Source organism: Momordica charantia (assembly GCF_013281855.1).
Source record: "Momordica charantia cultivar OHB3-1 chromosome 2 unlocalized genomic scaffold, Mcharantia_2.0 BLBB01000002.1, whole genome shotgun sequence".
In the NCBI taxonomy this organism is placed as follows: domain Eukaryota; kingdom Viridiplantae; phylum Streptophyta; class Magnoliopsida; order Cucurbitales; family Cucurbitaceae; genus Momordica; species Momordica charantia.
In genome coordinates this window covers 9,426,552-9,451,993 of record NW_028275160.1, presented here as the reverse complement: position 1 = coordinate 9,451,993, position 25,442 = coordinate 9,426,552, and the positions used below count along the sequence as shown (strand labels likewise).

The window sequence follows — 25,442 nt, the reverse complement described above, 5'->3', positions numbered from 1 at the left end:
TTTAAATTAAGCTCGTTTTACTCGTTATCCCTATGCTATTAAAAAAAAAACCGAAAACAAGTTATTTGAATTTTTTTTAAAGGTTGGCTATGATTATAAAATCATGTTACAAATTAAAAAAAAAACTGTTACCACGCAGGGAAAAAACTAGAAATAAAAGTTCTTTGAATCAATATGTTAATTTTTCCTATTTAAAAGAAAATAAAAAGAAAACTGTAAAAAATCAAAACAATAATTCATTAAATTATGATTTTGTTATTTTTTTTTTACTAACAGTTGTAAGTGTAGCAGTAGTTGTATTATTTAAAAAAAAAAAACAAACAAACAAACCCAAAAAAAAAAACAATAATTTGTTTTGTAAACTGAGTGATTCATGTAGGCTTAATTAATAAAATAGGTTAAAATTATTTCTTTTATTTTTTTTCTAAAAAAGGAGAAGAAAAAAAGAAGAAGAAATCGGTTGAACATGCATACAGCTCGTGGTGTCTCTATCCATTAGCTGTCGCTTCACATTCTCTCTCGTTGATTGCGGTTTGTGAACTCGATCTATAATAAATCTCTCCATTCATTATATAATATATTTGCTTCAACAATTAGTGGATATTATTTGACTTAAAAAGAGTTTTGGGTTTATCAAATTTGAAGTTGTTTGTATAATTTGTATAAATTTTTTTTATAGAATGTAGATTTGTACCTTCTAAGTGTTGATGGAGTTATTTAGATGAGTCGCAAGTTTGAGTTAAGTAGCTCGTATTCAAGTAGAGGTTGAGAATGAATAGCCTGCATAGAAAAAAAATGAAATACCGATGTGGTACTAGCCCAACGTGCTCTATTACTTAAGTCATATTTGAGCTTGGTGTGAGACAAGTTTGGATATAATTTTTCATACCTTGAAGGGGAGTAACCTTTACTATTTATAGAAATACGATAATAATAACTTCTCTGACACACTTTGACCCACTATATTAGAGTGTTGCTCTAACAGAGAGATCGAGCTCTCAAGCAGACACACTTTGAACTAGACTCAATTTAGAGTGGATTCCACACTTCGTCAAAGTTGTTGAGAAAATACGAAGCTCTGACTATTGAGGTGGTCATCTTCAAGACAACATGTTCTCCCCTCAAGAGAAGACGAGGGAGCATGCCTCTACTTTCTACTCGATTCATCTAGGAAAGACTGGAGATCAGACCACTGACCATTCATACGAGGAAGTGGTCACCTAATTTGGACTAATCGCTCTTCCCTCAAAGACCAAGGAGTACTAGAACTCTACTCTTATACTTAACTCATATATGGAAGATCAGAAAGCATACCTTTAACCAATCATAGAAGAATGTGGTCATTTTTAGGCTAACCTCATCTTCCCCGAAGGGAAGTTTAAGTAGTAGGGCTCTGCGGCTACTCGAAAGATCAAAGAGCAAACCTGTGACCATTAATAGAAGAAGATGGTCATCTTTGAGCCGACCTACCTCTTCCTTCACTGGAAGACTAGGAAGCAGACCTATGCTCTTTTGCTCATTTCACTTCGGGAAGACTAGAGAGCAAGCTAACTTTTATGGTTGGCTTATTCATAACCAAAAGAATATTGAAAATATGGAGTGCCACGATGTAATTGTAATGGTAAATTACAAACAGATGGAGGGCAGTGAGAATATATTATGTTTTAAAATTGCATTATATTAAAAGCAACATAGGATATCCTCAATTTTTTGGAATCCATCCCTAGATGACTCAAATTAAATATTGATGCCATCTGCTATGGAAGATCTTCTGCAATTAGTTCGAATCTTCTCCTTCAAGACTCATATAGGTGGAATTCGAGCGGCTAAATCCATTTTCATCATCATTCCATGCCCTCTACCATTATTAGAGATTCTGGTGATTTGCGAGGGTCTTCAACTAGCAAGATCATCCCTAAATTGCTTAGTTCCTCGATTGAATCAAACTTCCTTACATTAATTCATCTATTCAATGGTGATTTATTAAAACTTTAAAGGATAGATTCAAATGAATTATTAACTCCAGGAATTTTACCCTAATTTTGAATACATTTCTTTTTTTTTTTTTTCTTTTTTCATGTCTTGTGAAGGCAACAAGGCAACAACCTCTTTAGCTAAACATGAACTTCATTCCTCCTAACACACACTCGGTTCTTTAATTTTCTTTTGGCTTTTAAGTATGTTGGTAGTAAAACCATCAAATTTATAGCTCATGTGGCATCCATCTTTCAATAACATGAGTTTCTTTTCAAAAGAAAAAAAAGGCAATTAGGGAAAACAAATAAGAAAAAGAAAAACTAACAAAGAGAATATATGGGATTTTTTTAAAAAATAATGTTTTTATTTAAATTTATTTTTAAAATAATTCTTCATTAAATAAAATTAAACAAAAACTGCTTATTTGAAACTTATTCCAAAAATAATGCGTTTGAATTTTTTCTCCCACTTGATCGTCTCTTCAAGAGATGAAGATGTCACTTTTAATAGTGGTCGTGTGATTCGGCCACATGGCTGACCATTAGGAAATCAAATTTTATTATATTATATATTAAATAACTGTTTCATGATTGTATAGCTAGTTATGGCCAAATGGATTTGAACGCAACTACGTAAAATAATAATAATAAGAACAACGTGTTGAAAAGTGGGCTCAAATCCATTATGCCAAAACTAGATTTGTATTAATGAAACTGTTATTTAATATATAATATATAAGGAAATTTTATTTTTTCCTAATACCTGGTTGTATCGCTGTAACCGAAACAGCCACAAATTCGTGGCAACACATGGTCGTCGTCGACCATGTCTAGATTTAAGGAAAAAAAAAGACGTGGCGCCAATATAGCACCATGTCATTGTGTTCGTCTCTTGCTGAAAATGACATGGTTGTCTAGGGATGACCAAGTAGGTGAAATTTCAAACGCATTATTTTTGGAATAAATTTCAAAATAAGCATTTTTTTTTGTTTAATTTTATTTAATGAAACATTATTTTAAAAATAAGTTTAAATAAAAACATTATTTATAAAAAATAAAACCCGAATATATGTGTAGAAATATGGAAACAGTAGTTGAGGTCCATTGGGCCTAGGTTGGGTCTGTATTGTGCACGGCCCGGCCCAATATGAGGGGTTCGGGAAGAGCGTCCACTTTCTCTGTTCTCCGCCGGGACTCTCTTCCAACCACCGCCCTACTTTTCCGTTTCGAGGGGAAAATTTTGAGCTTTGTTTCTTTCTTCGAACCAGAAAAAAAAAAAAAGCATGGTCCCTTCGCCGCTGTTCCGAGCTTCTGCTTCCATTCTTTTTCTCGCACTGTTCTTCGCTTTGGCTTGCTCTATTCCCGAACCCGAAGGCCATCGTCTTGGTGCGTTTCTTTTCTACTTCTCGCGTTCTTTAGCCTTGCGGAATTGCTCTAGATTTTAAGTTTCTAATTTGTTTACGAGCGTCAAAAATCCAATGTGACTTCTATTGCGCGCTCTGTTTTTCGCTTCGGGATTGTTTGAGTGAAATTATGAAGGATAACATTCAACTTTTGCATTTTTTGCCCTCCCCCAAGAACAGGGCGTTTATAGATTTTGTTTGTTTGGACTGCTGTGGCTTGGTGCATAGGAAAGGTTTCCTTGTAAATGCATGGCAGATTGAACTGTAGTTTAGTTTAAATAATACTGTATTCTATGGCTGAAATTCAAAATTTTAACTTAGTGCTTGGGGAAGGTGGTCATATTGGTCATCTTGAGTGTTAGATATGTGCCTTGGATAATTGGTCAGGGTTTAGATTTTTCAATACTTGGTCAGCTTTTGCATTTATACCAGATCAGGGGGGGGGGGGGGGGGGGGGGGGTGGGCCGGCGGGGCTGTTTCAGGAAGTTTACGAGGGAAGATGGGGTTTTTTTTTTTTTTTTTAATCTCTTAATTTATTTTATTAAGTTGGTGAAGGATTTTGGGTTTCCATTTTCTAGTCATCATGTTCACATAAATTTTGTTGACCCTTTTAGTACCTTCTGGGATATAGCTTCTTCGACAACCTATTTCTATTTATTTTCGTTTGGCAAAAAGTTTCTTGTACTATCAATTCTTTGGATGTTAGTGAGAGAAGAGTAGTAGAGTAAACTAACAGTTTCCTGTATATCTTTGTTTGTGAACCTTTAATTTCAAAAGAATATTGTCATCCAAATTCTTTTGAACTATCTTCCATGGATATTAATGAGAGAATAGAAGTAGAATAGACTAACAGTTTCACGTATTTCTTTGTTAGTGAAGTTCTAAGTTCATAAGAATAATGTCATGCAAATTTTTCAATATGCCAACTTTCATGATATTGGATTTATGAATGCATAGCATATTGAATTACAAATACCCTCTGAGTCTCTGAAGTTTTTTTTCCTCAAATATTACTTACTCGTATTATGGGCTCTTCAGTTGTTTCTGAATCCACTGCTTTGCAACTATCTCGTGGTTTGCCTGTGAAAGATTCTCCGGGTACCAAGCCTGGAATTGTGGTGGTTTGTGAAAGAGTATATATCCAAGGATTATTGAGGATTAAAAATCTGAGGAAGCTAGCACACACAGTGAAAGTGAAGGTTTCAGTGTCAAGTTCAAATTCTCGGATACCAAATGTTGAGGTTTGTTTTCATAGGTGAGTGTATTGTAATACGGCATGTGACATCACAGACCAACATTTGTTAGACCTAATGATAATGAAATAACCTATGGAAGTGTGAGGACCACTTGGGTGTACTTTAAGTTTAATAGGTGAAAATTTTGTATAGGATTGTTGTGGTTGATATATTTGTACAAGAAACAAACTTTCATTAGTTGATTAGATGTATTTATTCAGAATATAACAGAATGAATTCTGTCGGGTGAGATCTAGGGACAAAACTTGCAATTTTCTTATGAGTGAATAAGAACATAGTTATACCCTATACTGGTTCAGATTTAGCTTCTAAATACTATATGGCTTTGCAGGAACATGTCCCTTGGGATAGGAATGTGCCCTCAAAGTCAGTGGGAGAAAGTTGCCAAAGGTTCTTGGATTCAATCCATGTCGCCATTTGACCACAAGCTTTTAGATATTAGAACATCTGGGTTATCCTTGGAAAGCTTTGAGGTATCGATCGAAGAAGGTAAGTAAGCTTGCTGTGAATTACAAAAGAAAAATAAAGTGAAAATAAATTCAATTTTGACCTTATCTAAATATCTACTTCAGGATGAAGGTAGACTCTAACCCCACCCTCCTTCTGCAGAATTCTTTCTGTATCGAATTATCTTTTTAATTCTGGGAACGGTGTTGATGAGTTCGGCCTCCATTCTGGGCAAGTCATTGGTATTCTATTATGGCAGTGCCATGGTAATTGGAGTTCTGCTTATAGTGTTAATGATCCTTTTTCAGGTGATTAGTTTCTCTCTTTTATCTTAATTCAATTCCTATATCATATTACTTTCAACCAATATTATGCTTCTTATGGAATAAAAAGGAATATAAAATCTTCACTACTTTGAACTCCATAAAAATATCTTCTGTTTCTGGTAACTTGGAAGTTGGTTCTGGCTTTAGGATATTATGGTGTCTTTGAGAGTTTGGTTTCTACTTTCTAACTGGTTGATCTTGATGATAACTGCATGATGCATACTATCTTTTTGCTTTTCAATATTGACTTACCAATTACCTTTATTACATAATTTAGTCAAAATTTATTCTTGTATGTTTCTGCAAGTTCAAAAGTATTTCCAGTTCATGTTTTTTTGAAATTCTATATAATTTGTGTTAGATTTGGCAGTTTAAGTCACTAGGTCAATATAATAGAAGTAAAACTGAAACTGTGAACGTGTGAAAATTTGTTGCATGGATTGGATTGGTGGTCGTGGTCCATCCCCCCCCCCCCTCCCTCATGGTTGAAAGATATATGGGAATGACTATAGCATTCTCACATCGTCTTTTGTATATGTAATAATACCTTTTTCTTGCCTGGAATGGCAGGGGATGAAGCTTCTACCTACTGGTCGGAAGAGCTCACTTGCAATTTTTCTATATGCATCTGCAGTGGGTATCAACCTTTTGTCAGTCTCACATATCTTCTTTTTGTGATCATAGAAGTACTGAATGTACAACTTACAATCCATCTTACCACAGGTTGGTCTGGGATCTTTTTTCCTCCGTTACATACCTGGATTATTGCATCAAATACTTTTGGAAATGGGTATAAGTGAGGACATGTATAATCCTGTACGTAACTTATCTTTTTATCTATCTTGAATATTTGCCTTGTACTTCAGCTGTGAATATAATTACAAAAGTTTGTTATGTAATTCTCTTTTAATGCATTGGCACTTTGTAATCATGTTGGCTGGAAAAGCATCATGTATATGTGTTTAGGCTAAAATTTGCCTATATGCTTGAAACAACTACATATGGCCAAATTAAGGCCTTTCATATTAGAACATGTCATCAAGACTGTTGTTTGGACATGGATATCTATCTTAGGTTTACCTCAATTTATCCAATGTTCGACCCAAGGTATGTCAACTTGGACAACTTGGACATCAATGACACTTCCCTAATGCAAGACATTTTTTTTTCCACATGCAGTTATTTATTTATTTTTAATCAGTAAACAATACGATTGAAAATCTTTAACAATTCTTGACGTTTAAGGGAAAGTTAAATGACTAACAGGTCCAGATGACTTCCCTACTATGCTCTCTCTCTTTATAATCTGTTCCACTCTGCTGTTCTTTGCAGCCTTGTACGTATGGACATATGTGTGTATTTCATTTTATAATCATCTTTTCCTGGTTTGTAACAATTTTTGTGTTCTTTTATTAGTTCGTTCAAATACACAATTGCCGGGCTATTAAATGCTTCTTAAATTATTAATTGCAGCTTGCAGCATTTCTATTGGCTTTTATTTTTCTGATTGGAGCATGGTTGGGCTTTTGGGTAGTCCACAAATTTGTCCTTGACGAAGATGGATCAATTCATACAAGTACATCACTTTTTGTCACGTGGTCCATACGGATTTTGGCTACTCTTCTCATTCTTCAGGTATTCTCATTATAATTACAACTTTCAGTGGGAAAGTATTTCTTTATTAGTACTCTCTTTTACTTAGAAACTCCCGAAGTTCTATATATTATTTGAATATAAAGTTGAAGATCACCTAAAACTACGACATGTGGGAAAAAAATTAATTTTATAGATGTCTGATATCTGATGTGGCCTCAAGGATGCGGGATGTTATTGGAATTCTTAAGCTATTACTATCATTATTGTTGTTGTTTCTCTTTCCCAGATATGAGACAATCTCTGACCAATTAGTAGAATCAAAGTATCTTAACTTTTATATCAGTGCATAAGATGTTATCACATTTTCAAACAATTTCCTGTTTGATAAATTTAAATTACTTTCAGTGTTCTTTGGATCCCTTGCTGGCAACGGGAGTTTTAATATGTGGAGTAATGGCTTCTTCAATACTGAGGAAAATCTTCAAGTTGAGATTTCTTCGTCGCCAATACAAGTTTGTATTCTATCCAAATCCAGAGCCATATAGTATCATCCATTCATTTTTTAGTTCTCATTGTAGATTGCATTATTCATTAAAAGTTAAAATGAAATGTAAGCTCAATTAACATGCATTTGTGTTATCGTAAGAATCATTTCTGAAATTCCATTTGATAAATAATTTGTACTTGTCCAATTCAGAACGTGATATATGAAATTTTTTACTTAGTTAATCTATGAATTAATATATCTCTTCCTCTAATCGTGTATATATATATATATATATATATGCATATATATAGTGATAGCAAGTCAACATTATCAACATCATAAGGCACTATGATTCGTGTGTAATGTATGACATTGTGGATTGTTGTCGTTCCAGGAATTTTTTCAAATCGCCAAAGAAAATGCACAAGAGATCTCATATCTCTGATTTGCCACGTCTTGATGATTCTTATGATGAATTCACTTTGAGGTCTCCCCCGAGTTACGAAGACCCCAGGTTCTATAGATCTCAAGACAGAAAGTTCGCCCTTCAGTCCTGCAGTTCTTCTAAACGTGGTATTGTCGAATATCTCCAGTAACCTTTTTGAAATAATAAAAGATGTTCTAGAATAACAGTGACTATTTATTTATGTCATTGATGCATTCCCAAATGTTGTAGAAATGATAGAATGTCAATCGGTCAGGCAATGCTTTTTTGCCATCTTTCTTGTTCAGGTTTTGTTGACAAACGTTTGCCTGATGCAGATGTATATCCTTCAACATTCCATTCCACACCAGGAAGGAAAAAATTTTCAAAGCACGAGTGGGAAAAGTTCACCAAGGACTCAACCGAAAAAGCTTTGGAAGAATTAGTTTCTTCACCAGACTTCAGCAGCTGGCTTGTTGACAACGCTGATCGAATCAGCATAACTCCCCAAAGTAGTAGAGCTGAAAAACGTCGCAAGTGGCTCGATTGGTCTTGATCAGGCAAGGTTGATCACAACACGCTAAGATTACGTGAGCAAACATGTTGCATAGTTATCATGATTTTTTCTAGGAAACAGTAGGATGTTTCTAGACAAATTGATCAAACCCACTAACTTGTATTTCCTTGTATGTTCGATCATTAATCATCGGCTAGATTTAGAGTATCTATCTAAGATACAAATATGTTCATGTAGATTTGCATATGTTTAGTCATTCAAATGGGAGAATGTTGTAGCACTTCACTGTATCACTGCACAATGTAATCCAATCTCATAGCCTTTTGGGATGCATTGGCTTCAATTTAATTGTTAGCCTTACTTTTTCCTTTCCCAGATCGATATCTCAGCTTTGTTAATTGATCTGATATGATCATTAAGATGTATCTTACTGATAATTTGCAGCTTGAAGCTTCGCCCAGTCTTTCTTTTGTTCTGTCTTGTAGGATATTATTGGTCTGTTTTCTCTTTGCTGAAATTCTTGTGAAATTTTCCATTTAGAAAAAGGAGATCTTGGCATAAGTATAGTACTATTCATGAAGCATGTTGATCAAATGCCTGAAATTCAAGTGATTTGTTGTTAACTTAGCCAACAGAATTTTCTGTAAACACATTTCAAAATAGAATCTTTCCAATTTATTTTTGTCTAAGACTTTGATAATCGTTATTATGATGAGAAATGTTGGCGATGTAAGCTAATTGTAGGTTAGACCAAGTTGTAAGATTGGTAGTTTTCTTGGTTGTATTAAGAAATAATCACCGACGCGTTATCTAAAGCGAGGAGTCATGAATTGTAAAGATTTTGAGTGAGCAAATGTGGTGTTTGGCTAGGATTGCTCAGCTCGAATGCATAGAAACTGAGTAAAGATATATCATCCATTGCCTACACGATGTGAGGTGGAAGGATTGATTGTAGATGGTCGTACCAACTCACCAGGTTTTGATTGGTCTATAAACTCGGGTGGCACTTTCCGCAATTCTGTACCTTTTTCTGTCTAAGAAATGAAAACTTTTGTGGCGGTAAAAAGAAAGGTGTGTGTTGCTCTTTTCTTTTCCATATTTTCCACTTTACAGGTTAGAACTATCGACAAACGAAAGAGAATATATTTTGACGAAATGTGTACCGGTGTCATTATCCCAAAAAACACTACATTATTAGTAGTTCAGGTGCAATCAAACATAAACCAAGTCTTTGAAGACCGTATATTTTCGAACTAGCAAACGAAAGAAAACTTATTAGACAAAAAGTGTGTCAGTGTCATTATCCCAAAAAACCCTACATTATTAGCAATTCAGGTGAAATCAGACATCAACCAAATCTTCGATCACCGTAGATTTAGATCGATATGTCCAACAGGATTTGTAAGTCATTCCTGGCTTGACTTGGTTGGATGAGTCATGTTTGGAGTAGTATTATGCTCTCTTCTTTTGAGGGCCAAAAGTTGGATTAAATCTTTTAGGATTGGAGGGAAATGATGGATGAAATTTCACTTTTCTTAAACACATGAGTTTTGAATAGGTTGAGAATTGAGGCATCCTTTCAACTATTTATTGGCATGTGAACTTTTGATTCAACCAATCACATTTTAAAATTATAAAATTGTTGCGATTAAATTCTACTATAATTTCGTAAGTGATGTATTTGCAAAATGCACGAATCACTCTCAGTATGAAGATATTATTACTAGTAAACCATCAACTACATGAATTTATATAATTAAACCTAATTTACTTTCAATTCTTGAAAATTTGATGATTAGATTCTAGAATACCAACTGCAAAGAAAATTAATTCATGATTACGATATTAGCCAAAAAAAGATGGTACTTTTCCGGTATGAGCTTAGATCATTGGTAATCAACGAGTACCTATCTTATTTGTATATTAAGTAATTAAATTCAGAATAATGATGAATACTAAAATAACATCTTTGTTCATATTTGAGATATCTGAAATATTTAAATAAAAAATAGTATTTCAACATTTCTAAACAAATTAAAAAGGATTAATATTATGTCTATATTAGTGATATTTTATTGACATTTTTCATTCTTTGTTAATTTTTTTAGGATAAAATATACCTTTAGTCTCTGAGTTTGGAGATAGGTATCTATTTAGTACCTAGGTCATTGGAATTAAAATTCCATCACGCCGACGTTGGCTTGGTGAGGGAAAGAGGGGAAGAGAGAGAAAGAAAAATAAAATGAAAAATAAAAAAGGAAAAGAGAAATATGTTAAAAGTAATATAAAATTAAATGAATATACAACACACTAAATCACGTCAGCATTCCATTAGTGTTAGTCATAGAAGGTTAACTCAGGGACTTTTTAGAACTATTTTTTAAAGGTGCGAGATCAAACTATCACTTTTTGAAATTCATGGACCAAATTGAAACTTATCTCCAAATTCAAAGATTAAAAATATATTTTACCTTTTTTTCTTTTTTTACGAAACTACTCAAAATGTTATCGTCGAACTGATAGACCAGTAGAAAATAAGGATGTAAAAGGGATAATTTTGGGGGATGATGGTGATAATGAGATGTGAAAGTAAAAAGAAAGGGGGAAGGAAGGAAAGCGCGTGTTTCTTTTTATGATTGGAATCTCATCAAATCTGATTCTCCATTAATGGGTTTGTAATTTCTTGGCGCAATTTGTTTCCCTCATTCCAAGAAAACCAAAACCGAAACCAACATCCAATCCATTGGTTTAGTATAGTGGGAAATCATTGAATTAAATTCTCCTACTTATTATTCTCTCCAATCCCATTCCGTTTGTATTCCATTCTCTCTCTCTCTCTCTCTCTCTCTTTTCAGCAAATCGCCGGCGTTCTAATTCCGATCATGAGTTATTACGACCACCACCAGCCGCCGGTTGGGGCTCCGCCACCGCAACCGCAAGGTTCTTAACACGCTGCCCTCCTTTGATTTTGATTTTTGCTGCTTCCACGTTTATATATGTATGTATGATAGAATTATAAGTAATTGGCTGTTTGTAATCGATCGTAGGGTCCCCTCCAAAGGATGCTTATCCTCCGGTAGGGTATCCTGTTCAGGGCTACCCTCCGGCGCCGCCGCCTCCACAGTACATTCAGCCTCAGCCTCATCCCAACCAACAAACCGGTTTCCTTGAAGGATGGTGTGCTCTCTCTCTCGCTTTCTTCCGAATTTAAAACTTATTTATTTATTTTTGGTTTCTCCCATTATCCGTATTTCTTTGTTTTGTTAGTTTTGTTATATAGTTTTTATGAATGTTTTTAAAATCTAGGTGAGTATTTTTTTAAAAAATATTTTTTTTTCTTTGTAATATGCTTTCAAAAGTGCAAAAAACTTATTGATGAAATTATATATATAAAAAAAAAAACAAACTTAATTTTTATAAATAGAAATCTAGAAACAAAATAATTATCTGTACTTTTTTTTCACTTTTCTAGTTTATAAACTTTTATGAAGTTTATTTTGGTCTCTATTTTAGAAAAAGAATTATATTAAGTTTCTTTTGTTATTTGTTTCTAATTATTTAAATAGATAGTATAGCCACTTGATTTAGTTGAATATTGGATAAATAATTTTATTTTATTTTCTAATCTATAAAATTTGTGTCCAATAGATTTCTGAGTGACTTTTGCAGACTTTTCATTGTATATAATAAATTCTTGACATTAAAATTTTATGTTTAATATATGTCCATTTTAAAAAAAAATTTAGAGACCTACTAAATACAAAGTTGAAAGTGTAAGATACTTTTTAAAGATATAAGATATATTAATTAAGGACTTAATCTTGTAATTTAACTTATTTTGACAAATCAAAGAGGATTAAAGAAATAGTTATTTATTGCCATTAAAATATTAAAATAGACATTTTGATAGTCGATAAAAGCTTTGTTTGCGAGAGTGATTCAGAGGACGACCCACCGGTAGACCTAGACTCGAACAGATAGAATCGTACTACCGTTATGCTGTTTGACTGAACTCGTTGACTCCACATCCACCGAAAGTTGTTTAAATTGACATGTTTTTCTTAACGTGGGTGGTTAATTACCAATATAATAACAATTTTAACCTTTCTAATCCCTTCAACCACACTTCATCGAGCACCCCCACATGTTAATGCTATTATATGACATATATAAGTTTAATCATGGTCAAAATTTAATATTAATTCAGTTGGAGATTGAATTAAAAAAGGAAGAAAATTGAAACTTCTTAAATAATTAAGGAGTTAATGAAAAAAGTAATCGAATATTAAGGATTAAAACATATATCTAACCTTTAGTTTAATTAAAAGTTGAGTTTTGACCCACAAATGTATGGTTTATTTTGCAGTTTAGCAGCTCTTTGTTGCTGTTGTCTCTTGGATGCTTGCTTCTGAGAAGAAAGGATGGAACTTTAACTTATGATTCTAATTTCATTGTTGTAGTATGGTAATCATCAAATCTTGTTATTAATAATGTTATGTTTTTACACAACTTTCAAATTTACATGCTTGGTTTATTAATCTTTTAATATAGATTTTTTTTTGGAAATTCAACGAAAGAATTGATCTAATATATTTTTCAGACAATCAAAATGATAAAGGAATATGAATGAAAATACATTAAAATGAAATCAATCAGAATGAGAATGTTATTTCTTTGATGTTATTTATTAGAAATGCTCTAGAATCGGAATTAAAAGTTTATTGATGTTATTTACTAAAATGTAATGTCGATAATCGCTCTTTGTATCATGCACGAGCAACCACGTAGGTCTCGTTGAGCTCTTCTTTTTGATTCGCTCACTTGTTTACATGAGCAGGAGAAGTCGGAATCAGATATATAATAACTACTAGAATTATTCCTTAGTTCTAACTCGTGTTATTGAGATTTTTAATTAAAATACAAATACATTAACTAAAAAGTATTCTAGACGCTCTGCGAAATATACTTTGATGCTTAAGTTAATTCTGGGGGATGGATATGAGGCACGAAGAGTACATTGCAAAATTCTCAAATGAGAGTTAGCGTTTGTGTGTGGAGAACTTATCAATATTTATCTTAAAACGAATTGGCAATGAGAGGAGTACTCCATGTCTATTATAAACTCTTGTTAGATTCCTTATCTTTTTAATGTGAGATTCTTAACATTGTCTAAGAATTCGGGTAGGTATTCTCGTGTACCTTAATTAAGTTGTGTTGCAATGTCGCTTTCATGTGGAGAAGCGAGGAGGGAGAGGGAGAGAGAGGCATGATTCCCTTGGCCCCCTGGCATTTATATTCCCTCTATGATTGATATAGGGGTGTAGCGGTGTCCTTTGCAATCCTCTAGGGGGTGTCAGGATTCGGGTACAGGGTGCTAATACTTCCTTCGTTGATTGGTTCTCTTACAAAATGTTTGGTACGCTCGACCTGGTGCGCTCAGCTCCAAACTTCGGTGCACTTTGCTTAATATTGTGCGCTATAGCACGTGTCGTCTCAGCTTCATTGGATAATAATTATAATTTTTATTAGAACAACCATGGTTAAAATAAGTTTTTTATTAAAATTTGCTGTTCTAATATTTATGATAATAAAATTTATATTAAAATTTATTGTTGTAATATTTAATAATAATAAAATTTGTTTTAACAAGTTTGTTGATATTAATTAATAATGATAAAGTAAAATTAAATAATTAATAAATGAAATAGAATTTTATAACATTTTATAATAAAATCACATAGACTAATACAAAGTTGTATAAATCTTTATTATAAGAAAAATTACTAAGACTACTCCACAAACGAAGAATGAAATTGCAAAATAATTAACTAAAAAGTTAGGAGTCTTATTTACTATTAGAAGAAAAAAATGGAAAAAGTTGTAAAATAATTATTGAAAATATGTGGGTCCAGTGAATGAAATAAGAATGATATCGATGAGGTTGCATAAGAGGAATGAGATTGCTTATTTGGAAAGTGAGTGATTATTGTTTGAATTGAGTCCACTAATTGATTAAATACTAAACACTAGCCACTATTTATGATTTTTTAAAGTAATTTATTGTTTTGCTTTTGGTGGGTTGTACATTCATTTACCGGTTAGAGCTAGATTCATATTGACATTAAATAATTGTTTTATTAACTTAGTTGGATTCATGGGTGTTTAAATTTTTTAAATTAATTTATTGTTTTGCCTTTGATAGTACATTTGAGCTAGGCACAGATTGACCTTAAATAATTGTTTTATTAACCTAGTTGGATTTGTGAGTGTTTGCAAGGAATTGTTAGAAAAGACTCGCATTAATAAACTTGATTTGTATTTATGTATGTAGTGTACAATATCTAATGTAGCATCCTCTAATATTTTCTCTCCAGTGTAGACTTGATTTGAGGTTTAAAGAGTTTGTTCTCGTACCAAGGAGATTGGTGTCTCCGACTTCTAACTCGTTGAAATATTTTTTAGTTCATAAACTTTGAGTTTGTTGAAGATTTTCGACTTGACAAAGTTCTTAAATTTGTTGAAGTTGTTCGGCTATGATTCACTATATTATCTTTACCATCTATTGGCTTACTTTTTAATCGCTTTCGGCTTATATGGGTTTTGTACCTACATCCTAAACATTTGACACGTCATTACATAAAGCCTCACGAAAATAAACAGTTATCTTTTTTAAACTTCAAAAACCAAAATTTAAAATTTAATAAATCCTTTGCAAAAAAAAAAAAAAAGAATAAATGAAATAAAAGACATAATAATCTCAAATCTTAAAAAAGCGACCTCCTAAATAAAAGAGACTTAAATGAGGGTATTATATGGACGTTTTCATGTATCTTTTGTTTTAACACCAGACATATCACTAATATAAATATAATATTAATATTAATCATTTTTAAATATTCAAAAATAGTGGAATGTTTGTTTGTTAATATAAATATTTTTTACGAAATTTTTATTTTTATAATTTTTTTTAGATCGATATTGACATATTATCGATAGTTTCATGAAATTAAAACCTGACATTTAAAACATGGATTCAAACCAAAATTTATTTAGCATAGACATTGTCCATGTTCTATTATTAATATAGGTGTAGTTCATGGCATGGTATGAAATATCCATCTGACTCATCGATATGTCCATTTAACATTTACATGTATTTATGAGTTCGACATCAACATAAGAGTATATTAAAAAAATAAATAAAATACGAAAAATATTAACAAAATGTTAACTACTATATACATATTAATGATATTTAAATAAAAAAATATTTATTTATTAATTTAAACTTTTTAAAAATATCCATCAACATCAATATTTTGATCCATAAAATTGATAACTCGATATTTAGGAAGCTAGAATTCTGGTGCAGTCATACATTCGTAACCAAGCACACGGTAGCCAAATCGATCGGGTAAAAGCAAAAACAAAGTAGGATTTTTGGTCAACGACACGTCATATCACACATCACCAAGAACGTGAGCACGTGCGATGCATGGTGTAATTTCTTTTTGGGTGTATGGGTAGATGGCTGCTCCTGGTCAAATTCGTGCTACAAATAAGAAAAAACACACCGCCGACGGCTATTAATAATTCACAAAAATACCTTATAATAAAACAAAATTAACAAATTAATAAATAAATAATCTAACTTCTCTTAGCCTATATATATATATATATATATATAATTAGAAACAAACCCATCACTTCCACACGCACTTCAAATTCTTGTTTTAAAAAACTATAAATTTAAAATCTTCCATTTTGCTACCTATGGAGCCTCACTCCTCTTCTTCTTCGCCGGCGGTCAAGCCATGGAACAGGGCCGTGGCGCCGCTGCCGCCGACTCCGCCGCAGATTTACAAGGTGAACCCCGTCGACTTTCGGGACGTGGTCCAGAAGCTAACTGCGGCGCCCGAGTTCCAGGACCGCCGCCTCCAAGCCATGCCTGCCCCCCGCCCCAGCCCGCCCCCCGGTTCCGCCGCTTGCACGGATTTTTCCGGCGAGGGGGCTGTTATTTACTATGGGTATCCTGGAGTTGGATTCTCTGAAAGATATTAGAGGCTATTATTAAATTTTAACTCCGATTTTTTCAGATAATTGAGCTATGTTCATATGATATAATGGTTAGTTTCGATGGTTTTAAATAGGTCGAAAAGAATGAGATCGGGTCCGATGACATATATCTTGATTGGTTTCACTATCACTAAAGATTGGAGGAGTCTTATTAAATTGGTCTCGGTCGTTTTGACCATACTGTAATGTAATATTATTAATAAGTTTGGTAAGCTTTGCCCAAGGTTCCTTTTTCAGATTTTTTGTTTAACTATGATCATTGAATATAGATATGATTTTGAAGTGGGGGCGGAATTTTATCCTTTGTTTTCCTGATCTTGATATTCATTGCTTATAGGTAATTAAATATTATCAAATATGTCAATAGTTAAAACTCGTAGAATTGTCAACCTAAACATAATTCAATTGGTTAAGATATGTATTTTCATTTAAAAAGTTGTAGATTTGAATATCTGAATACTCTACAAATACTTGAAGAATCGGACTACGAGACTTCAAGAATTGAATCTTCTCTTTATCATCAACAAGCAGAAAAATATTCAACAAGCTCATAGTCAAAAACTTTAAAAACTCTTCACAAATTGCAAGTTGAAGAACTTCGCTAATCTGCATAGTGTAACTTCATTCAGCTACAAACCTAAGAACTTCTTCAACAAGCCGAAGAACTTCATCAACCTATAAGTGGAAAAAGTTCACAGAGTCAAAGATCTTCATCTAACTACAAATTTAAGAACTTCTTAAACAAACCAAAGAACAACTTCGTATCAACCTACAAGTTGATGAACTTCACCAAGCCAAAAAACTTCATTAAGCTATACAAGACTAAGAAAACTTCATAAGAAAATCGAAGTTTTCAACAAGGTTAAAGCCAAAGACTTCAAAGATCCTTCAACAAGCTAGAGGCATTCGAGAGAAAACATCGGATGATTATACATTAGAGATAATTATAACACTACATACATAAACACAAATATAAGTTCATTAATTTGAGAATCTCTTCATCCAAATTTCTCGCGAACAGTAATTATGAGTCAAGAACTCGAGAGAACAGTGCCAAAGTGCTTGTAGCACAAAGTCAAAAATAGAATTTGAGAGGACAATGCCAAGGCATTAGCTACAACACCACAACTTTGCCTTATAATACGAGACTACGCAGAACCTGAATAAGAAAGGCTTAAAAAAATTATAATCTTTGAAAATTTTGTTACAATCCCATCATCCTAATACACTATTTTAGTTTTATGCTTTAAAATTTTTGTCATTTTTTTTTAGTAAATAGAGCACTTTGATGCCCAATAAAGAAATAAGTAAGTGTGAGGTGTAAAGCAGAAACAATGGACTAAAACTCAAAGTTCGTAAAAAATCGCCGAGTTGAATGAAATTCGTCTGTAACTATTGGTTTACAGGCGAGTTTATCTCGTATAAAGTCAAAGCTCGTAATATATATATTAATTGTTATGTTATTTAATAAAAGTTATATATGAACTTGTGGTTTGAACATGTTTGCTGCTCCTTCTCCACGTGAGATCAATTTGTGTGGGATGAAATTTAAAAGGGTGTGTGAATAGTAGGTTAAAAATATAACAAATAATATATATTATATTACAAACTTCGAGCTCGATTATTGTAAAAAAAAAAAAAAAAGAGCTTCGACCTCGCCTAAGATACATCCCATGAACCAATAGCTTCATGTGAATTTCATACCACTCAAGCGAGTATTTTTTTTTCAAACTAACCCGAGTTCTGGTCTCTATTTATATCAACTGCTTTATTTTCTGAGCAAAACTCGTCCGAGTTTTCATCAAGAAACTAGAAACCTCCTTCACAAATCAAAATCACTCATCTTCATTTTTTAAGATTAGCTACACCACCGCATTCAGAACCTGCCGAAACCCTAACTCCAACAATCTTTTCAATCAAAAACCATTGTATAATACCCATAAACTACCCCCTATTTGTCGGAAAAACAAAAAGTTTAGCCCTAAAAGTGATGAAAAAAGTATACACTAGAGAAAAGCAAATTGACCCTGAAGATTCGAACTTTAGATTTGAGTGCAAAAAATTCCAATGGTTATTCCTCCCACGTTTGAGAATGTAAGAGTCAAACGAAAGATTTCACAATTTCATTTAAAACAATGTGCATAATTATCCATTTACATTACGAAAAGCTAGTTTTTAAACTTTGGGTTAATATTTAAATTCAAAATCTTTTCGGGTCATTTGATCAATTTCCCCTCAATAAAACGTAGCGTCGAGCATCAAAACTCCAAGACTTAGGCTTCTAAAAAAAACTTAGGTTAAGCACTTCTTTTTGGGTAATACTTTTTAAAGTTTTTTTCGTTTAATACAACGAATAGGTGGGAGATTAACCCTTTCTAATAAAAATTTAGAGTAAAGTTTCTCGAAAATTTATACGAATTCGACAAAATAAAAATGTTAAAATTTAAAATGAAAATAAAATGACCAAAAATTTTCCTCCAAAATATCATCCTTTTAAGCATTTGGGAATTTCTTGCTTGCCTCGGTGGCCACTGCCGTCTTCCCGGCCAAAATCGCAATGATACTGAAGAGCCGCCTGCAGAATCTCCCTCTCGCAGCCGTCTTCTCCGCCGCTCTCTCTCCAAAAACCTCCCCCGGCCCCCTCTCTCTCTCTTTCAGAACCCCACTTTCGCATTCCGCCGCCCCCCACCCTCCGCCGGAGGGCCTAAAACGTTCCGCTTCCAACGCCGCCAAGCCCTCGATCTCCGACAGCGCTCGGTTTGCTCGGACGGTTCTGTTTATTCCCCCTGGAGTCGAGCCCGATGAGGTCTCCGAAGAAATGATCCTGCCGGGCTCCAACATTGTGCTCGGCCCTTACGCCGGCGACTCTCGGGTCAAGGAGGTGGAATTCGTGAAGAGCAGCGCTCGAGCCAGGGATTGCCCTAAAGATGATAAACCGGAATTTGCGATTCTTGGTCGCTCCAATGTCGGCAAATCTTCCCTTATCAATGCCCTTGTTCGCAAAAAGGAAGTGGCGCTTACGTCTAAGAAACCAGGTCTTCTGTATTCATTGTCTACTTTTGAATTTGGTTTTGAATTTTGGGGATTCGCCATGTGCGATTAGATAGGTTTGGTGGCTACTGGGTTTTTGACGGTTATGAAATTTCATCTGATTGCAGGGAAGACGCAGCTGATTAATCACTTCTTGGTGAATAAAAGCTGGTACATAGTAGACTTACCGGGCTATGGGTAATTCCTGTTCTCTTTCTTGGAAGTTATTTTTATTCATTATGAACTTGAACTTTCAATTTTGACTTGTCTAAAAGTCAGTTTAATGCTTATATGCTATATTTACTGTATTATTTAAGGATTAGGTTAGAAATCATGATGCTTACCTAATGACAAAAACTGTGTTAGGAAGCCAAAGAACCTGTTACACATCAAATTGGGGGTCTAGAGACTTATTAGAAACTTTTTAAAATACAAAGACTAAATAAATACGACTCTGCATAACACGTTGGTTTAGCATTTACATGATTCAACTCCTCCGTGTACATCTTTATAATGATTGTTAAGTTTCTGTACAAATTTTTGCAATTACCTTTTTAATTTTGGCATAGTGGAGCTGCCTTTTTGTTGAAATTTTGTATTGGAGAAGCATTGGAGCTTCCTTATGTTTATATGATTTGAATAACACAGCGGAAGGAATGACTGTTTTCTTGCAACCAACTGTTAGTGTATCGGTCTTAAGTTTCTAATTGTGTAGTCCAATATCTGCTCTCTGTGGTTCATCTCTCAGTAATACACTATGGCTCTTCTAAAAGTTTTGTACTTGGTATTTTAAGTTGATAGCAACTTAGAATTTGCCTGCCCTTTCTAACTTCTATTGCTTTTTGACTGAACGGGTAGGCCATACTAGTCTGTATCTTGTCTATAATTTCTTGATTAGTAGGAAAATTGGGCGATCGGCAAACTAGTACACAATCCTGTTTAAGAGATTAATTACAAACAACTCGAGGCATTTCATAAGAAAAAACATAATTGATAATATAAAGTTAAAAAAGGGCATAAATGCATTTTCAAAATTATGCTATGGGACAAATATTAGTTTTCTTATGGTAGTGGTGGTATAATGCTATATTTGTGCCCCCTGCATTATGCAAGATAGATGGAGAGTAATGTATTTAAAAGGTGTTCTTGCCTCTTGGTTTTATTTTGAAGTCAGCTCTCTGGCCTATGATTTTTTGACCATAAATATAATTTCTTTTCGGACTCTATTGGACTCTCACTATGATGTTTTGTTTCCATCATCTACTTGTGGGGTGAGTTTTTTATTGGTTTTGGGACCATTGTGAAGAATTCTTTGCCATCAAGAAAAACTCAGCAATGAATCTTTCAGATATCTTAGTCGGTGTTTTAAAATGATTTTGAGAATATAAATGTGCTTTCTAATATGTAGTCAAACATGAAGATTTATTTTTAACCAGCACAAAGTGGTTCTTGAAATACCTTAGAAATATTGCCTAACATTTTGAAGTTGAGTCCACAAGCCTTGATATAGAGAAATTTCTCATGATAGTGTGAGATATCTCCTCACTTGATTATTTTCTGATAATGAAGAAAAAGCCTCAATGGCGATACAAGCCACCCCACTAATTCGAGAGGGTGGGTAACCTCTCCTCCTACCCCAGTACAAGGCACAAAAGCATAGACTGATCTCTCCCTACCCTACGAGGCCCTTAACTAACCCCTCGCACCAACACGCTCCCCTTCCCCTGGCCCACATTCTCTCTCTAGGCCTTTATCCCCTCCTTGTTCATTTCCCAATCTACCCCTTCTGGAATAAGTCTTCAATATAGGTGGTCTAACAGATAGTTTATTAAATTTTAAATTCTTATTCAGTTTGTTAGAAAATTGTTGCTGCTGCTGTATTGAAATGGAGATGAATCAAAATGAACTACACTTCTTAGACAAATATCAATTCTTGACTCGAGACAAATCATTACCATTTGAAGTTTGTTTGCTTTTTTTTTTTTTTTTTCCTTTTCTTTTTTGCAATCAAGCTAAGAATGAATCTTCGTCCCCATAGAATCAAAATCTCCTAACATCTGCATATTTGAGCCTTAGGTTGGAATCATTTTGTTCCTCTATGTGAAATATTTGATCCTCTTTACTTGTTTTCCAGCTACGTCATCTTGTATGGTCTCCTTGATATGCAACCATTGGATTTTGAATGTGTCTGTGTTCTTTCGAGTCCCAAATATTTTTTCTCCACTCTTTGAGAATCAATCTTTCATATTGCCTCTTTGTGATTGAAAATGAATCACATTAAGACGTCTCAAGGAATAATCAATCATCATTCTCAAGTATTTCAATAGAATTGGAAGATTTGGACAATGTGTGGAAGAGTATTGAAATTCTAGTATAATGTTGGATCCAAAATGTATAACAGTATAAGAGTTTGTTATTGTATAGTATTTAAAGGGGATCTTTTGTTGACATTTTATCGATATTGATATAGTTTTTTAAACTATTTTTGAATAAAACATAATGCAATCTCTATTCTACATCTTGTAAAATATCATTGTTTAATACTACAAATTCGATTTAGTTTTGCCAAAGCCTCAGAAGCTGCTCGAATGGATTGGTCCTCGTTCACGAAAGGTTATTTTATAAACCGTGATACTCTGGTAGCTGTGCTGCTTCTTATTGATGCAAGTGTTCCACCTCAAAAAATCGACTTAGATTGTGCCAATTGGCTTGGTCGCAACAATGTATGGCATCTAACTTTTAAGTTCATTGCTTTGTATGTGTGCAAAATGTTCTAGTTGGATTATAGTCCTTGTCTGATGCATTTGCTGAACGTTTTCTGTTGTGTCATGTTTTTTCAGATACCGATGACATTTGTCTTCACAAAGTGCGACAAAATGAAGGTGAGCAAAGGAAAAAGACCCGACGAGAACATCAGGGACTTTCAACAACTTATCAGACAAAATTACAAGGTACATCCTTCTTGGATCATGACGAGTAGCGTCACGGGGTTAGGTCGGGATGAATTGCTTCTACACATGTCCCAACTGAGGAATTTCTGGGATCAATAAGCAATGATTTAGAGACTTATTTTTGGTTGAAAAAACTGGTTATCCATGTTATGTAATATATTGTGATAAGAATAGTTAGAAATCCATCTGGTTGCCTATTTTGGGTTTACTAATTTAATGTCGAGTACATTGAAAGGTCCCAAAAAGATATTGAAAAGATAATATCTTAAAAATATTTCTACTTTTTAAAAGTTATTAAAGAAAAAGGGCTCGCTTTGAAAGAATATGGTAGTTTTGATGAGAAACCAGAACGATTTCCATGACTTTAATTTTAGGTGGAATAAGTGAGGACAAGTGATTTTTTAAAAAGCATCCCATCGTCTCTCTATATATAGGCTTTCATGCTTTCGTTATTATCTATTTTTAGTACAACATGTTGGGTGGGAGATTCGAATTCACGACCTTGTGGTCGGATATAAGGTGTTTTAACCGATTAACTATATTTAAGTGGGTGCTTTCATGCTTTTATTGGTCAATCTTTTACTTGAAAAAGTGAGGTGGGATAAAAGTTTTAGCCTTTAGATTGAATTTGATAAATTTTACATTTTTATTACAAATAGTTTGAAAAATATTATATTTTTGTAATAATTTTTTAATAGTATAATATTTCTTTGTAATACACCTAAGCTTGCTAATAGTACTTTCGGCCCGATTTGGGCCAAACGACTAGGGATATTCAAGAAACTGGGCAACGTGATTAAATTTGAATTTAGAAATTTTTTTGTTGGGTTGTGTCAATTTTTTGTAAAATTGAATTTGCGATTCAGTTTGCAAGTTTGGAAAAATATTAACCGGTTCAACCTGAACCAAATCGAAAATAATATATAAATAAAAAATATATATTTTTTCACTTAAATTTCCCCTTCACGTGTGGTTGGATTCACGTTTCATTTTCTTTCTCCTTTTTAATTTTGTGGTCTCCTATCGTATTTCAGGCGACATTGTACATCCACACAACAAACCAAGAAATCTCGATCAATCTCCAGTGAGAGTGAGAGTTAGGTTTTTGTGATTGAGTAATGAATTGACCGAGCCTAATTGGAAAATATAAGGGTTAGGTCAGTGTTCATTCGGTTCATTTGGGTAGGATTTCAAGAAACCCAAAGATCAAAATGAAATAAATTTGTTTAAAAATGTAGTTTAACCATATAATTTCCAAATATGATTGTCTTTAAATTAATGACAAAAAGGAGGGTTTACATATATATATATATATTAATTTTTTAAATGCTACAATCAGCAATAAGAAGAAAAAAGTCGTCAGTTTTTGTTTTTGTTTTTTAAATGACGGTAATGTAACTAATAAAAAAATGACGCTCTTAAGGATCTTTTAAATCACTTTTTAAAAATTTAATGGCTAAAAATGAAACTTGAAAAATTAAATAAGTATAGATTACCGTATTAAATTTTCATAGACATTTTTATTTGTCAATGAGTTAACATTCATATAAGAAATGAATCGATATTTTCATTGTATCGTAAAAGAAAATGACAAAATATAGAAAATATCAACAAGAAATACAAATATGGTAATAATATTAATAATAATAAGTTTTAACTTATTTAGAAAGAGCAAATAGCTTATTTAGTTGTTTCTTTTAATGAGTTTCCTCGTTTTTATAAATGGTTTAAAATATTCATTTTATCAATACTTATATTTCCCTAGGAGATTTTGGTATTTTCGTTGATATCAAAATTTAAAATGTTGGCCAAGATTAAAAAGACAATACAATTTTATGTTCAAATTAAAATAACAACAACAAAAATGTTATCAACCTCTAGAAAAGCTTCACAAATTTGTTTAAATATATATATTTTTAATCAAATTTGTTTTAAACTAAACTTAAGGTCAAATCAGAAATCAACAACGGTTGACTTGTAATTTTTATGCAAATCACAAATTGTCACACCACTATTTTAAATTAATGACAAATTACGTTTGGGACCTGACATGAAAATTGGTCGATCAAATAAAGTCATCTGCCTTCACTAGATCATAAAATAGTATAATCAAATTATGTCAGGTGGCGATTGAGTCTAAAATATAAACACACCTAAGTCCGGGTCAAACTTGAGTAGAGTCCAAAATCTATTACAAAATTGACTAGATGGGCCAAGCTCAAAGCTCAAATTAAAGGGTCCAACCAATTAGCCCAAATCTACGTAAAACTTAGGAAAAACTCTATAAATAGAGCGGTCAACTCACACATTTAGAGGCAGAGAAAAGGATTTACGGTAGGAGATTTTTCAAAGACTTCAAAGACTATAAGACATCGATATATATTATTTAATTCAAATGAAGGAAACAATTATCTCTATCTTTTTAAGGATGATCTATTTGAGAGTATTCATCTTGTTCTATTTTTTAAGATAATAAATTTATAAGAATTATTTTAATTAATATTTATATTAATATTAGTTATTTTTTATTAATATATTTTATATTATAGGTATATATGTATATATTTCTCGCTAAATTTTTTTCTTAAACTTTAAGAGTTTTATCTATTTAGTCATTGTACTTTAAGAAGTTTTTTAATATGTTCATAAACTTCTAAAGTTATGTGTCTAATTGGTCATTGTTGTTAACTCTAATGAGACACTAGTAGTATTATTTAAAGACTATGAGACAAACTAATTGATGCATTTTTACATTCCAGAGCTTCGATAGATCGTTTAGTCCCGTTTATCTTTGGAGTTATTCTAGGAGTTTTAGCTCGAATACCAACATCAGCTCTCTTGCAGACCCTACTTGAAAATCGAGAGAAAACGGATTAACAACTACAACCAAAACATAACGGCTTCCATGGATGCATTTGTTGTTGATTCAATTGAATAATGTCAGTCCAGGAGT

General features: G+C 33.0%; 2 protein-coding genes and 1 non-coding gene across 3 annotated transcripts; all 3 read left to right on the top strand.

The window, feature by feature from the left end:
* The first annotated feature begins 3,177 nt into the window (after positions 1-3,177).
* On the top strand, positions 3,178-8,763 carry LOC111017862 (uncharacterized). The gene is made up of 10 exons (XM_088120485.1): positions 3,178-3,362; positions 4,418-4,634; positions 4,967-5,124; positions 5,245-5,390; positions 5,979-6,041; positions 6,132-6,224; positions 6,882-7,043; positions 7,410-7,516; positions 7,886-8,064; positions 8,254-8,763. The coding sequence occupies exons 1-10, from the start codon at positions 3,260-3,262 to the stop codon at positions 8,469-8,471; spliced, it is 1,446 nt and encodes a 481-aa protein (XP_087976611.1). The 5' UTR covers positions 3,178-3,259; the 3' UTR covers positions 8,472-8,763.
* Positions 8,764-11,079: 2,316 nt separating this feature from the next.
* Positions 11,080-12,953, top strand: LOC111017938 (uncharacterized). Its single transcript, XR_015789379.1, has 3 exons — positions 11,080-11,372; positions 11,480-11,609; positions 12,799-12,953. It is a non-coding gene; the product is annotated as an uncharacterized LOC111017938 (transcript).
* A 6,031-nt stretch (positions 12,954-18,984) lies between these two features.
* EMB2001 (P-loop containing nucleoside triphosphate hydrolases superfamily protein) lies at positions 18,985-22,706 on the top strand. Its single transcript, XM_022293749.2, has 4 exons — positions 18,985-19,543; positions 19,667-19,736; positions 22,099-22,261; positions 22,379-22,706. Exons 1-4 carry the CDS (start codon positions 19,066-19,068, stop codon positions 22,586-22,588), a joined length of 921 nt encoding a protein of 306 aa, XP_022149441.1. The 5' UTR covers positions 18,985-19,065; the 3' UTR covers positions 22,589-22,706.
* Positions 22,707-25,442: the final 2,736 nt, after the last annotated feature.